The sequence below is a fragment of the Schistosoma haematobium genome, chromosome 1 (assembly GCF_000699445.3).
Source record: "Schistosoma haematobium chromosome 1, whole genome shotgun sequence".
Lineage (NCBI taxonomy): Eukaryota > Metazoa > Platyhelminthes > Trematoda > Strigeidida > Schistosomatidae > Schistosoma > Schistosoma haematobium.
Genome location: NC_067196.1, coordinates 33,914,719 through 33,932,222, shown reverse-complemented (window position 1 = coordinate 33,932,222; position 17,504 = coordinate 33,914,719). Strand labels below are relative to the sequence as shown.

General features: G+C 33.3%; 1 protein-coding gene across 1 annotated transcript; it reads right to left on the bottom strand.

Moving 5' to 3' along the window:
• Nucleotides 1–1,665: 1,665 nt before the first annotated feature.
• MS3_00010102 (uncharacterized protein) lies at nucleotides 1,666–16,371 on the bottom strand (the record flags this gene model as incomplete). Its single annotated transcript, XM_051218441.1, has 8 exons — nucleotides 1,666–1,740; nucleotides 5,574–5,816; nucleotides 6,591–6,723; nucleotides 15,858–15,981; nucleotides 16,067–16,153; nucleotides 16,191–16,241; nucleotides 16,296–16,325; nucleotides 16,365–16,371. The coding sequence occupies 8 exons, from the start codon at nucleotides 16,369–16,371 to the stop codon at nucleotides 1,666–1,668; spliced, it is 750 nt and encodes a 249-aa protein (XP_051073800.1).
• Nucleotides 16,372–17,504: the final 1,133 nt, after the last annotated feature.

Here is a 17,504-nt window from a genome sequence, read left to right as displayed (position 1 = left end):
TTGTTGATTAAGTCTTAACTTATATTGTCTTGTAAACTTGTGTGGGGAATTATAAAGGACGTAATCCTGGCTAACGTGACTTAATATACGACAAATGGTCGTCCGTTTGGTTGTAAGACTACACGATACGATAAGAATTCAAAGGAGTCATTCGATACTTCTGACGGACCGTGTAACCATAATTAGTCTTAAAAGGACTAAAAAACTAGTGTGGCGTGCAAAATTACTGTTCGGAATAAGTTTTAAGGTCGCTCAGTCAGTCAGCTACAACATAGGACCAGGTACATATATGCATCGGCCCAAGTTCCTGTACCTCAATAACAGAAGTGAATCTTAGTCAACGGTCCTCCTAACCATTGTTTGGTATCCAATATCTGTTTGATTCTATTGTAGTTTAACTCACCAGTATTTTACCTGAAATTAATCCATATGATTTATATCAATATTGAACGTGTAAATGAGGCTCTTTGTAAACATAGATACAATTCGGTTGTCATTTACTAAATCACTTGGTATTATGTCGCATACTGTGGACGCCCGACTGATAAGGAATATTGCCTAATTACTCGACACATTACTGATATTCTGTCAACCTCTGTGACGATAGTTAATGTATTGTCAGCACATTTATAGAAAATCTGAGTCCTGCCGAGCAAGATTTCATTCCTTTACAGAACATAATGTCAATATGATATGAAGCACTGTTTCGGTACGCCTTAATTCTTGACTTATGGTTGTTAAGAGTAGTCTACACAAAAAAACTATGAATATTCGCTCATGAGCGTTTTGGTAATATTACATTTTAGCAGATGGACCATATTTTGAATAGTGCTGGACTCATATTAAGGCTTTCAGAACAAAAAAAAGCATTCTATAAGACTGAGAAAAGAATGATCATATCATGACACCGTACTATTTTAGTGTTACTAACCCTCAGAATCAGCTGTGTATGTTTTCAGGTTGTAAGTCTTTAAGCAAGGGATTTTTGGATTTTTCGGTGTTACCATAGCCGTGTTTTTATTTCAGCTAATTTTCCTATTTAATAAATTTGTGTTCTCTCCATATTTTGAGTAAAATCTTTTCTCAAAGAACTTTCCTCAGATATGAGATAAGTGTCAAAGATAAAAGGACAATTAACTAAAAACACTCACATTTTTATTGTTTTGTAAGAATTAAATGGACTAAGATTATTTTGTATTGTTTGTTTGAATCTTCTCACTGACGTTTAGAACCGCAGTTAATCAGTCTCCTATTGGCGTATGTCCATCTTGTGTAGATTACCTCGATGTTGCCTTAAGTCACAAGCATTATAAGGAGAGATGGATGCTGGCCAGAAGTGGAATCCAAGATGTGCGTTTCGTCCCTGAGTCGGTGTTCTCTCTTGGACTTGAACTAAGTTTATATATCTATGAGCAATAGTGATCATAATCGAGTGCGTATACAATTATTCCAATTACTTTCCCCATAGATACAGTATACAAGAAAAACTCACACTTCCCACTTTTAAGTACAGTAGTAAGAAATAATAAAAGAAAATTAAATTCAGCACAAAATATTATATTAAGTTCGTTTTACTAAAAAGAACAAACCAGTAAGCACAGTCTTCTAATGGATCAATTCCAAAAATATATATATTATGATCTTCATATCTGTGATGGATTTTAACTAGCTGTCGTCAATTATTTTGTTTATCCACGTACGCACTTCACTCACTGTAGCAGCTACGTTATCTTCGAATTTCTATTTATATTGGAATTTTTTAAAATCAAATAAAAATTTCGGAAAAATGAATTGTGATTTCTGGATCTTTATATATATATATATATATATATATATATATATATATATATATATATATATATATATATATATATATATATATATATATATATATGCACAGGCTCTTTTATTTCATCTTCTTTACACTATCAAAAATATATAAACTTATCGAATCAGTTAGATCTGGCTTATTTTTCACTTCACCAATTCCGTATGATTGTGATATAACAATTATTAGTAGTGTTTCTCAGGGACGCTTATTGTCAGGTAGCCTTATTGTGGTGTGTGCTACTTACATTGACATAAGTAGTATATGATGTTAGTCGTGAACAGAAGGTCTGGCAGCAGAGAGACAAGAGGATCTAACAGTAAAGAATGGGAACAGAATGCAATTTGTATGAAAATGCAAGAACAATGAAGTCTGAGTCATTATGAGACAATTGATGGAAATTTTGCAAATTACGTATTTACTATTTGATTGTTAGATTTTATTAACAAGTCCTGTAATTTTGAGTCAAATACATTCGATTGACCTCACTCGTGATCTGTTCACTACATTATTACCTATCCACTTTGCTACTTGTCTAGATTTTAGCTCGGCTTTTTTCTTTTGAATAATTTGAGATATCCCGTCTGTCTTTTTTTTCTACATGATTGGTAGTATGACCGTGCAAAATCAATCATTTCTTTATTTAAATTATTAAGATCAATAAGCATTCTAGTGAGGATAAAACTTTCGACTACGGAAAGAGGTTTTATGAATTACAGAGATTTCCTAACTTAAGAATATCGTAATTAGTTATGTCCTGTTTTCAATAAGTCAACCGGAATCCTATCTGAATTAAGTCTTCAGAAATAACGCCAAGAAACTAAAGCCACTCCTAAATTATTCAGTTGACTTCATCACCTCATTTTCACTTCAGTCTCTCATTTGATGTGTCATTAAACGAGAAAAAGACAACCATATCAATAAGAACACAAAATATGTCATAAGGTTTTCCTATTTTCCAGCTTTGGTCTTATTTCAGAAGCCACAAAATATGTAGAAAAAGCAACCGACTAATAGAAATGGTTCGCAATTCCAAAGTAAATATGGCGTTATCCAACACATTTAAATACCTGTCACACGACAATCAATTGAATCTAATTTAGTCTAAGTAAATGTGGCTTCTAATTTAGCGTGTCAACCAAGTCATTAAACGTTGACAATGCTGACAACTTGGGTATTTGGCTGTGATGATAAATGCGTCTCAGTGTTCTTTTGTGATGACTAATGCAACTACAGAAAACCCATATTGAAACGAATTTTCTCTATTGAACTGGATACGATAAATGTTCTCTTCATAAAATACTATTGACAATCAAACATACATTGGAAACGGATGTCTCAAAGTGCATATAACAAGTTTATTATTTTACAGAAAAGGAAGACTGGTGAAAAAAGTAAATTCGTATGTGTTAATACCAATATTTCTCAACAGCTGTTTGAAGAAATGAGCCGAAGAAAATATATACATCTAGGTACATTGTATATCATTCCCCTTCACCAGTTTGACTTAAGAAATCATTTTATTATGAGTACTTCGGATTCAAAATCCATTAGCTTTATAACAATAACCTTTCTTTCTATAATAAACGTGTATATTGACGACTTCGTACTATCTTATGCACTAATTCCATATAACATAAGTCATCATTAAGTGACAACTAATTACACTAACAAAGTAGAATTATTTGTGACCAGTGAAAGTAGGCGAATACAAACCGTCGTCTATAATATATATATATATCAAAACTAAATAATATCAGAAATTTATTTTATCAATGATTTCATCATCATTTTATTCGAATTCCACATTGTGTAACTGTTCTGTACTTTGTATCGACAGACTGTAATCCTAACCTATTATTTAATTTTAATATAGTCAGTCGGTTATTATTTGAATGTATCTATACATGTATCACATGACTGTATCATCTAACATCTAGATAATACTAATTTATTATTACACATTCTATTATGATAAATAGGTCTATAATAATAATAATAATAATAATAATAATAATAATAATAATAATAATAATAATAGTAATAATAATAATAATAATAATAATAATAATAAAGAATTTCACTCAATAAATTTCCTTACATCATAGTTCCATTTTAATTAAGGGGTTAATGATAAATAAAAAAACAATCCTAATTTGACATTTCCTTTTTAGTTCCATTCAGTCATATTGAATACATTTTTTAAAAATATTTTTGTCTATGGAACAATATACACATGAATACTAATTAATACAATAATTATCTTTTTTTCTTATGAAAAAGTATCCAATATGAACAGTGATCAATTAGATGGTAATAATATATTGACTAACTGATAATCAATCAATTAAATTATTGAAATAAATCTGAAATTTTAATTGTCAATAAGATTCAAAGAGATTGATCGATAAATTCTAAAGTTTCATTGAAAAAAAAATAGTTTTTGAATTAGATTTTTTTTAAAAATTTAATGAATGTTAGCAATATGATATTGTTTTGTTTGAGGAAGAAGTACCTTAACAGACATGTAGTTTTAATTTCTTTTTTTCTATATTTATATTGACAGTTGTCTTCGCTCACATATTTCTTCTTTTGTATAAGGTCTAAGTCTTTAATTAAATATTTGTGACCTGATGACAATAATGAAGCTGTCAGTTAAGGATTCACATATTCCAAAAGAGACTGATCGAAACTCAGGCTTTAAAATCAGAAACAGACGGATTTACATAAGTAAAAAATAAAATTCATCCCTGTCCCACAAGCCCTTGGCTCATCATCTGGATCTACTTGGATCTTAGTGTCGATTTTTATTAAGGCATTGATTTGAGACTCTTAACGTCAATAACATGAAGATTCAAACACTGTGTCTGTCTAAACTCGGTAGATAAGAGGATAACACATTAGAGTTTGAGATCAAAGGTACTATGTTTGAGTCCTGGTTTGACTTAAACACTAAGATGTAGGTACATCCAGTAGACGATATCCAAATAGGATCCTAGATCTCGTTGCCAGTTATGAGCCGTGTTTACTAAAATGTGTCGCTGTAATCCTTAATAATTCGTTTACATTTTCATACAATTAACCTTCTAAGATGTATAGGTATCATTACCAAGGTTTGATTTGATAATTTCGAATAAGTTGAGTATTGGGTACATTGTTATAAATAAATAATATATTTGTAATATCCCAATGAGTGGAACAATTAGATTTTCTGACGTTTCGTGACTTAGTATAACTCACTTCTTCAGAAAACAAATAACCAAATTAAAATTAATCCCAGAAGTCACTTACACTAAGTCACGAAACGTCAGAAAATCTCATTTCTATACTCATTGGGATATTACAGATATATTATTTATTCTAAGACGTATGCTTATGTATGATTGTATATATGTGCTAGCCTACAGTTATCCTGTGGGATTGTTTATAAAGTATGAGAATAAATACTCAAATACCCACTACTTATCCAACTCGAAAAAACTTTGTTGTGGTGAAGTTCATCACTGTTGTTCCTACAATGTATGGGCGATAGTGTTGATGGTTCTACAAATAATGTCTGACTTTCATCACCTGGCAGATTGTTTAGCAGAAGACATCCGCCACTGTTCAAAATTTATCATTATAACTGAATTACAAATCAGAAACCTGGTTTCTCTATTTCGGAAATATAGTAAGGGATAAACAAAAAAGCACTTATATTGAATAAAGTTTATAACAAATATTAGTTCGACACATACTGACTTACCGGTAGTTTTGGTGGGTTATCAATCTCATTAAATGGTGTTCTAAATGAAGGTGCGTAATCAAGTGATTTTATATAACATTTCGGAGCATATTGTACTGAAGTGATAAAGTCTGTACTCTGTACTTGATTAACCAGAAAACAAACTTCATTCTCTATGGAAGAACAACTGTGAACTAGATCACGATTTGGTGTTAAGGCCACTGGTGCTGATATCCAATGAGCTGGAGGGGTATCAATGCAACTCTAGTAAAATAAGCAAAAATCAATTTTTTTCAGCAAACTCATAAACTTTGTACCACATATACAAATCAGCTTAGGATACTTTTGCTTGTCCCAAATGTTATTTATTCTTAATATTGAGTGGGTAGTATGAAATTAGGTTTCAAAACAGTTGTCTCCTATTATATGTATATTTTAAAAAATGGTCTAAACATTATCATATCAAACAAATTGGTTAGAACACTAGTTTTTTACTGTAGAGAATTAAAACAAAATGGTAATCAAAAAACGTTTGGTAGGAAGGTGAATACTGTATCTCATGTTACAAGTATTACTATGCTTTATCAATTGTTTACAGTACTGTGTGAAACGAACCGAAACATGATACAGCGCTGTTGATGAGTAATTATTATTACCATAAAATCCTGTTTTGACTCATCAATCTTCATCTGAAATAAAAATGCGATGATTGCTGTACTAAGTAAATTCATTCATCTTTTCTATGTTCAGAACGACTGTATAAATTTATTCAAACAGTTCTTCATAAAATGACTGTAAATATCTGAAACTGAATTCACAATATGGTTCATGTTGTCTAGGTCACAGGTGTACTACATTTTGAGTAAGAAAATCCAGTTAGATGGTTTTATGTTTTTAATGAACTGGAAGTGAAAGTAATATTTGAACAACAAAAAACTCATGAAAAGTTGTTGATAGAATTCTACCAACTTTAAGCATTCTGTACAGTCATCTAGGTTTTGTAACTGAATAAAAAGAAACACTTAAATTATTACTTACATGGTGTTTCTTCATGAAATTTTTAGTCCTTAGCAGAAGATTTGGGGTTACTTGTTTTTGTATATCAGAAGAATAATGCTTTTTAATCTCATCGTTTTCACTAAAACCAGTTAGACTTTTTCGAGACTGTTCACTATTAAAAAGGTGAAAATAAATGAGTAAGTAAACTAAACTGTAATTCCTTTCGTATAAACTTTAGTGATACTACTGCTTCTTCGGATTCTTAAGAGCTCCAGCATTTTATATTATCCTTTAAGAAATGAAAAATGTCTAGATATTTAAAGGGAAGGAGAAAGTAGTGGAAATGTCATTTCCAATGAACTCGCTTTTTTACTGGAATGCTAGCAGTTTAAAACAGATGTGATCTACAGTTTCTAAACAGTTTTCAGTCGTACGGTCAAAGTTCATCAGGTAGTTTAAATCAATCCATGAAGGATCAGAACGTTTTGCGCAATACAGAGAAAAACTGATGGGAGCATAAAGCGAAAATAATTAGTGAGAATCGCAAGAATCCAAATAAATCATATTTGTCCATCTGAAGATTAAGTCATTTAAAGTTCAAGTTGCTATCATATATGGTAGAAATATTTATAACCCCTATCAGCATTTAAACATCAACTGAATCTTTTGGTAGACGTCTCTTTCTCGATAATTCTTACTTAAAATAATCATGCCCTTACTAATTGTTTTTTTCTCCCTCTTGACTACTCTCTAAAATAAATAACTCCATATAATCTTCCATAAATAAATAAGTTATCTTTCTGTATTAATGAGTAAAAATCGACTAAGAACCATTCGCAATATTATTTCAAAGCTAAAAAGCTTTCAGAAAACTGTACGCGAGGCGTTAGTAATAAAAGCCATTCGCCCGACAGACTAATGCATTATTTATAAACTTCAGAATCCTGAAGTGTATAAACTATAATAAACCCTATTTGATTGACCGATAATAGTGTGAAATTGCTTCTCATCCCTATACTGACTGTATATCAAACGAACATATAGTAATAGGTAAATTTTTTAGGGTCTTATGAAACAGTCGTCAAATGCCACCTCTACATTAAAACAGAAAGTATGATATCTATGGAACAAGTGGTAAGACAACTTTTTGTGCACTATGAAGATATGTTAAGGCCAATTTCATAAAATTTGTAAGACTTCGAATGATCCTAGTAAAATATACGCTACACGAAATCATTCAAAATATTTGAAAATGCGGTTGGGAATGAGGTCATTTTAGATTATTTTAGGGACTTCATATTAAAGTTTTGGGTGATCGCGTTGTAATTCTAAACGAGTCTGTTTTTAAGGTAACTCGTGAAACTTAACCGAAACCCAAAGAATCTCTCTTGAATTTGCTCGAGAATAAATCTATTATATTTTAGGATTCAAGGATAAAAGTAAATTAGGTTTCGGAATATTTCAAAGTATTCTAATTTCAGTTCAACTTCTTGACTGTTCAGTTTTTCCTCAAATTTAAGAAGCTAGTCATCATTCACAAATGGGGCTAACAGATTAGTTGACTGACAACACTGAATTAATTCTTGGACCATCTAATATTGACTGGATTTTATTTGCTAATGACAGAGATTAAACTTTACTATCTAAATATCTGTGTATGTGAAATATCGGTCACTGACATTAATGATTTCAAGTGTACAATTTGATATGTCAAAACCGAAATTTTATCTATCATGTCTAAATCTAAAGTATAAGGTGTCGTTGCAAGCAAAATTATCCCTAATTCTAACAGACTAGTTTAAGACTGTTCGCAGTCACTTATTTTAATAATGTTAAACCCGATTATTGCTCAGGCGAATGTAACTTTCAGGGAAAAATGATGCACATAAATATCTTGATTGAAAATATTTTGAGATTTTATATGTGAAGTCCACCTGATACAGAACATACATTCGTGTAGCTTTTAGATAAAAACATTGCCTAACTATAATATACGCTCTGCATATAACTTCAGTGTCAAAAAACAGTTCACTTTGTTTTTTCTCGAATATCATTCGTGGCCGTATCGAAAGCCACTTAGTTTGCACAAAAACTCAATCAAAAATAAAATGCTAACAATAACTTTGGAAACTATATTTCTATGAAAGATCCTACTTACTTTAGTTTAAAGACTAAATTCAACCATAAACAGAGAGAACCTTAGCATATATATGTATCAATTCAGCTTATAGTAAATAGTCATAATTAGGAGGAAAATATTCAAGAAAATTGCAGTAGTGATCAAAATCTGAGTGTAGGAAGTATAATTCCAAAGGAAATCAGTGATACTGATAATAAAAAACTAGTTAGGACCAAGCAGAAAAGATATTACTAGTCCACCTAAGTCCATTTATTTGACCCATGTTAGCCATAATCTTCAAATATAAATACGTAATTTTCTGAATTACTACCAAGATGTTTGAAATTTCTAACACAGTTGAGCCCAACAGCAATTAACTTCATACAGTAACTCAGGACAATGTGTCCCTGTGATAACTAGCTCAACACCCATGAGTAAGTGTAGGCAGGGAAAAAAACGCTCCGTGTAGTAAATGCGATTTGTAACTACACTGCCTTAATTACGTAGTCCGTAGAAACTAGGAATAATATCAATGTCATGTTCTAACACTTGTCACATCTGCAAGTCTTAGATGTTTTCAGTAGTTTAAATTAATCTCCGAAATTCTTTAGAGCCTGAGTGGTGCTTACCTAGAATGAATTTTTTGAAATCTAATTGTTCTATACAGCAGCAATGATTTATTTTATTTACACCGAATTTCGGCTTTAAAACCCTTTTTTCAGATTTAGGGAGAAATCATTATAGTTACAGATCTACTCTCTTAGCTAATCACTTACGCCTGTTGCCACTCGAGGCAACTACGATTCTCCAGCCAAATCTGTTCTGGGCTCTACTTCATAGTAGTTCCTAAGTGCTATTCGTTCTTTATGTGTCTGCCCCAAATTAACGGTGTAATGTGTTCTATGGTCTGTCACTTTTCATGTTGCCTGTTGGATTTCTAGTTAGGGTTTGCCTTGTGATGCAGCTTGATGATTTCCACTAAGAATAAATTATCCACCACCAACGTCTTTATTTTATTTCATCCTCATCGAGAAGCTAGTTTGTTCTCTGCCACAGGTCACTGCTGATGGTGTTTGCCCAACGGTTTTGAAGTATCTTGTGTAAATAGACGTTTGTAAATAGCTGTACTTTTTGACAATGGTTAAGGTAGTTCTTCAATTTTCTGCTCATTAAAGTAGGACTGTCTTGACGTTTGCATTCGAGATTCTGACTTCGATGTTGGCTGACAGTTACTTTGAGTCCCATATGTCCTCAAGTTATAAGAATGCTGCTCTTGATTTGTCCCTCCTTGCCTTTACGCCTGCATCAGATTCCCCTTGTTTATCAACGACGCTGCCCATGCACGTAAAACTTTGCACCTATTCCGGAGCCTCTCTATCAATCGTGATTGCGTTGGTGCTGTGTTGCATTCCGAGATCTTGCTTTTCCCCTTGTGTATTTGGGGCTACTGCCACACTATCTTCGCCTTCATTTGTTGCTACGCATGGAACAGAAGAGTTAGTTCATATTTAAAATTCAGATCACCTAGTTTAATCTAAGATGTCCATTATATTCAGTGCTTCCCCTGAGATGTAGAATTCTTCATAATTCAGTTAACCACCAACAGAAAGGGAAGTAAGGAGAGTAATAAGACTGGTTTGACGCTATTTTCTACTTGAAAAACACCTGTGAGTCCTCCTCCATGCACAAAATGTTAGTGTAGTCCGTCGTATGAATCCCAAATAGTGCTGACAATCAGATATACATCATACTGTCGAAGAAGATTCCTTGAGGTTCTCTCATCGACGCTATCAAGTGCTTTCTCATATTCGAAAAAGCTGATATATAGTGATGATTTCCATTCGATTACATGCTCAACAATTATCCTGTTTTCAACAAGTCAACCGGAATCCTATCTGAATTAAGTCTTCAGAAATAACGCCAAGAAACTAAAGCCACTCCTAAATTATTCAGTTGACTTCACCACCTCATTTTCACTTCAGTCTACCATTTGATGTCTCATTAAACGAGTAAAAGACAACCATATCAATAAGAACACAAAATATTTCATAAGCTTTTCCTATTTTCCAGCGTTGGTCTTATTTCAGAAGCCACAAAATATGTAGAAAAAGCAACCGACTAGTAGAAATGGTTCGCAATTCCAAAGTAAATATGGCGTTATCCAACACATTTAAATACCTGTCACACGACAATCAATTGAATCTAATTTAGTCTAAGTAAATGCGGACTCTAATTTAGCGTGTCGACCAAGTCATTAAACCTTGACAATGCTGACAACTTGGGTATTGAGCTGTGATGATAAATGCGTCTCAGTGTTCCTTTGTGATGACTAATGCAACTACAGAAAACCCATATTGAAACGAATTTTCTCTATTGAACTGGATACGATAAATGTTCTCTTCATAAAATACTATTCACAATCGAACATACATTGGAAACCGATGTCTCTAAGTGCATATAACAAGTTTATTATTTTACAGAAAAGGAAGACTGGTGAAGAAAGTAAATTCGTATGTGTTGCATTCCGTCGTATGAATCCCAAATAGTGCTGACAATCAGATATACATCATAGTGTCGAAGAAGATTACTTGTGGTTCTCTCATTGACGCTATCAAGTGCTTTCTCATATTCGAAGAAGCTTATATATAGTAATGATTTCCATTCGATTACATGCTCAACAATTATCCGTAGCGATGCGATTTGGTCGATGCATGATCGATCTTTAAGAAATCAAGATCTTTGATTTTAAAGTTGGGCATCTACTGAACTTTCCACTAGGTGTGAAAACACTCTCTTGAAAAATAATTTGATTGTAGCGTGGTGCCTCTGTAGTTTTCACACCTACTAAGATCGCCGATCTTCTATATCCTGATAAGGTAGGCCTGCTTCCAGTCTGTCGTTACATATTTTTCCTCTCAAATCTTCCTGACGAAAATATGGGGCATTTTAGCAGTAACTTCTATGCGTGAGTTCAATTCTTTTGCTGGTATGCAGTTTCGTTATTTTGCTTTCCCAATGTTTGTTTGTCTGGTGGTCATGGTTACTTTTTGATTTTTGGTGCGGTAACATCTATAGGTCAGTCCATGTGTGTTGCTTCAATGTCCGGTGAATTCATTTGGGCTGGTCTATTCAAGAGCTCTTCAAATATACTTCCTACCTGTTCTGCTCCACTCGAATCTCAGCGATTAGGTTGTAGCATTTTTCCCAACCGGTCGCTTTACTTTACTATATTTTCGTATCATATAGTTTTTAAAGACTTCACCCTCTTGCAGATTTTTCTACTGTTATTGCTCAGTCAACATATTTTCGCTTATCGATTCTAATGCTCCTTTGCACTCTCTCGTTTGCTTCTGTGTATACAACCTGCATCTTACCTTTCTCTGAGCTTATTCGAGCGTTACTATTTGCTATCTTCTTATCCCTCCCTTCTTGAATCTTACCCAGGTTATCGATAGAAATCTACTCTTTACTCTGATGCTTCTTAAGGTCTAACACTTTCTGGTGTGCAGATTTTATTGGTTCTTTTATCTTTTTCTCGTTTTTCTTTATAATTGTCTTCCTCCTTTTTGAACAGAACTTGTAAGTCCTGAGACTTAGTGTTAAGAGCTATCTTGAATTTACTGAGCTTGTTAGCATCCTTCTGCAATTGTCTAGTTCTTCTTTAGCCTTAGTTTCATATAGGTCACAACCAGGTAATGATCTAAATCTATATCAACTCCTCTTTTTATTTTTATGTTAGCTAAGAACTTTCAGGATGTTTTGTCGATTTACATGTGTTCAGTCTGTTTCTCTATAGTGTTACCCCGTGAAACCCATGTAGCTTTGTGCATAAGTTAGTTTCCATTCGGACCTTACTGTTAAGATCTTCCATTGGGATAGTCATATCCAACCCTGGCCATTTCTCTGTGATTAACTGCAGTTTTTGATAAAATTGATCCTAATCAACTTCCTCGCTTTCATTGGTAGTGGTATAACAGTGGGTGGTATAAAATATAACCCCCTCCTTTTTTCAAAGAATGCTTTAATGATTCTTAATCCAAGAGATTCACATCCTATAAGTGCTTTTATTGCATATTTGAACAAAATTAGTGCAACTTCTTGTGTGTACAAAGCACTTCCTTCTTCATGACCAGCATACCATAGCACCTGTCTCGAAGCTAATCTTTTCTGCCCCACTTGCTTTCAATAGGTTTCTTTTATTCCGAGCGTCTCCAAACTTTGTCTTTTGATTTATGCAACTAATGATATGTTCTTACTGCTCTTCCACATTGTTCAAAAATCCCATAAACCTAAATGATTAGTTGATCTGCTTATTACAAGGGCCAACAACCTCGTGACTTTTAAATAATCCTGGCTTTCATGGTGAGACATCATAATTCTTCTAGATGAAAACCGTTCAGCTTTCGGAGTAGAAATTAAATGGTTCAAATTAATTTTTAGTTAGCGTTTTCTAGCAAGGACTTTTTCTGCAGGATGGGATTGCTAATGATATGCTCATCCTTCCACTATTATACGGGCTTATGACCAGCATTAAATTTGAGAGGGTCCTAGAAGGAGTAAGATTTATTCATCAATGACTCTTTAGTTAAAATATATTACTTTTCCCTAAAAACTCAAAATGGAAGTTCAATCAAGCGTTAAGAATATTGATAATTCAGTGTTGACCGTTTTTGTTATTAAAACGAGCTAAACTTCAAATGCTTCCTAAACAACCATGCCACGTTTTCAGTTTACAAGCATCACAATTTTATACATATTGAAATCTACAAACTTTTCTATCGATGCTTTATTCTCATGACAATTCATATCTAATAAAGACATTTGTGCTATCACAGTTTGTGACAAGTTTTCAAAATGTATGAAAAATTCAGGCAGATGGCGAAATTGTGATATGATGAGATATCCATTTTTCACGAAATCTGGAATTTTATATTTATTAATAAAAGAAAACCGATTTCATAGTTAATGGTTCATTTGCAATAAACTCAGCTTCATGTATTGGTGCATTTCCAAAAAGAAAATTTTATAGTTCCCTTTGAAAACTAAGTAATTGTAGTTCTAGCCATAAATATAAGAGTCCATAATTTTCCGTTCCATATGGTGCAGTATACTTGCTAAGACCTGTCGTAATAAGGGTATCATTTATGGAGTAACAACGACTTATCACTTCAAGAAACCGTAAAACAGTCATATTATAGATGATCATACCTCTTAGTAAATTTATTTATCTCCGCAATTGCATAGATATCATCGATAAATATTACCAACACTGACTCACGATAAAACAGTAAAGGGTAGAGGACAAATTAAGATTCATCCTCTTTGACAGAGTTATGAAGCATCATATTAGAATATGTAGAGATAATTTGGTAGTAACGTTTTTGAGGATAATTAAGTTACGGTAGAAACGCACTAACTAGATGTGTATTTATGTCGGCAAAACTTTATTACATTCAAATTCCGTGTGTTAAAGAATTATGTTCCGGTGTAAAACGTAATGAGATGGTAAAGTGTAGAATAACGAAGTCTTTGATGAGCTATTTGCTTGGTATTTGATCTCGAATAAAGTTGATTAGGTATATATGATATCGTATTGCACCTTCAATATTTTTACTCTATCCCATTTTCAGGCGGATAAATGATTATAAGTTCGAAACTGATCTGAAATGTTCCAAGCTTTACAAACTTAAAAACTACTTCGATATAAATTTATTTCATTCCGAGTGTCTGTAAAAGTTACATGAGATTTAGTAGTCAAGGAAAACAAAGTAACACAACACGGTTATTTTCATGAACTCCGGGGAAATGAAAATTCTCAACAACTGATGTCATCAAGCATTAAAGATTATCAATAATGCAGCTATAAAAGTGAAACGTAAGTCACTGCACTCGCTTATAATGAAAAAAAATGGTTGATGGGTTTGTTGGTTCTCTTCCTTCAGAAAATTAATTTTTACGCATACTTTTGCCAAGTATTTTTGTTTTGTATACGGATCCAAATAGATCAATAAGTGACAAAACTTGATAAACACTGAGATTTCTATCCGGTTTATTACCTTTACCACCAAAAAATCAAGCAATAGCAAAGGTGTATAAAACGATGGAAGAAAAATGTCATTTGTTCAACTACATCACCAAACGATACTTAAAAAATGCCAACTACATATGAACGAAGTAACAACAGGTTCATAGAGGTGATTTGTACTAGATTTACTCGTTGTCACCGGATACTGACTCCCAACACCAAGAAAACACACGTCATGTAAGCTATGATCTCCATATGATTTTGGCGGGAAGTATTAACTTCATTTCAACCCCATGTTTCATTTTGGCTAACATCTGGTCGCTATCAAGGCTCTTTATACCACCAAGCATTTGATAAACAGAAACATTCAAAACTTACATCACTGAATACTCTGCAAAGTGCTTGGCTAAATGAGGATCTATTCTTTACAGGCTTAAAAAGACGGACAGTGAGCTGTTGTAACAGGTTCAGAAAACTGCGCCTAATTTGATTCCATAAATAGCAAAGCTTCCATATGACTATCGACTGGCAAAGCTAAACATATTTCTATTGTCATATCAACGTATCAGAGGTGACTTGATCACAATTTTCAAATTACTTAGTGATAAATTTGTATTTGATATGCCTTCACTGTTTTTGTCTTCCAAAACAGATTTTACAAGGAAAACGTTCATATATCCAAAACAGATTACTTGTCAGCTGACTATCGACTTTCCCATAGAATCATGAAAAAATGGAATTCATTAACTCAACACGTAATTAAACCTCCATTTATCGATGCTCTCAAAAGAGAGTTGGATGAACTGGGCGACTACCGTTTACAGGACTGACACAGTACACCTAGCCTCCTGCCTTTCCAAACTGAAATGAGAACTTCGTAAGAGGTCACGATATCGTAATTAACAAATGTATACGTTATCAGTTAAAAAGAAATATGCTTTGATGTATGAGTGTAAGCAATCACTACTATACATGTAAGAGTTGCGATTGTACTCGATAAAAGCTTTTAAACTAAAGAAATGATAAAGTACATGGGTAAAATATCTATTTTAGCACCATTTCGTTGTAAAAACATGTAAGTTATTTCTAAAAGTTAAAACCTTTGAAAAAAATGACCTTTTAATTCAGTGAAAACATAAGAATATGATGGCTAAATGCATACCTCTCAGGAATTTGGCTTATGGAAATCTCTGGTATTCCTTTCAATTTCAAAACATTATGATACGTCGTATCATCAGAATTATCAAATAAACTTGAGCGATGGTCAAAAGAAGTGTCATTAGAGTCTACTAGATCAAAGCCACTATTGTCAACCAATGAACTCTTATAAGACGGTGAATCTAAGCATTTGAAAAAATCTCTAAAACTTACATATAGGACTAAACTTTAGTTGGGAAACATCAGTGATATTAACGCCATCACCGGCATTGAGTGTAGAGTTCTTGATATCTGGTGAAACTTAGTGAAAAGAATCAGCCAAATGTTTTTTACATACGAGGAAACTGATATAAATCTCGAAATAGGGAATCGTTATTGTCAGATTTACCTGAAAATAGTTGTAAAAATCAAAACTTACATAACCCTCTTCGTATTTCCGGACTAGAGTTCAAGTCTTGGTCATCACAATCATCTTAAAGGCAGAAAATATGGTGATTAAATCTAAGCTTACTGTCCATGGCCAGAAAGTACACTGACTTCACGAAAACAAATACATTATTTAAATTTTGCCTAATGCGCCTTTCTATAGTCGATACATCATAACGAAAAATATTTGAGGAAATGATAATGATAAATAATTAAAAATTCAAACACTTCCATCCTCATTATTTAACAATAACAGCTTTATCACAGAAAGGATGAGTCGATGGAATTAGTGCGAATGTAGAACACTAAACGTTATAAATGCAAATTTTGCAGCCCACAGGTTTATCGACGGCCGAATAAATTCCAAATTAATAGTGTGCTCGAATTCGCTTTTAGCTGACTTCGGCTTTTCGGAAGCTCATCGATGTGAACCTGTAGTCAAGATGTGATGTGTAACATTGCTGGTTAAACACAGTAATTCTGGTTACGTTTGGTGTAATTCGAGGAACTTGTAGGGTGTGTCGTTAGTATGGATCAGTTGCGTCATTAACAGCGACTAGGCACAATCTACTACCAGAAAGAATGTTACTCAAACATATAATTCAACGTTTCCCGCTACTAACCTCTATTTACGCGAGTCAGTAATTAGATTATGGGGTTGTATCAGGTCTATAATAATGATTAACACAGAAACATCCGCAACAGCCAAAACTCAACGAGTGAGTGTGTGTAAACCCATGTTAAGGTAGTCATTCCGCTTCCCGTATGTGACACGCGGTTTTCCGTTTGCTACGTGTACGTTGAAAACTCTTTCGTGCAGTCGGTCGTTAGAATCGTCATTAAGAACACCAACTCCTGTTCCAATGTTTACGAGGTAGTGAACTTTCGTAACTACATCAGTGATGCATAAACGATGACTATGTTGCCGTTGACGCGTGACGTCTGTGCAGTTTACCGAAACATTTTCCACGACTGTATGTTTAGAGTTCAAAAAACTGCTGGGTTTTCTGCAATTTCCCGTGCTGTTTATGATACCAGTACCAGTTGAGGTTATCTTTCTCTCGCGAGCTAGAGACAGATCGTTTTCGTGAAATACTGCTTCGAAATTTTGTGTGTACATCTGCTCATGACGAATAGTAAGGTAACGTGTCAGAGTATCTCAGAGTTCCGTAATGTCATTTCGTGTGATTCGAACATTTTATTTGATCGAAAAAACCTCGACATT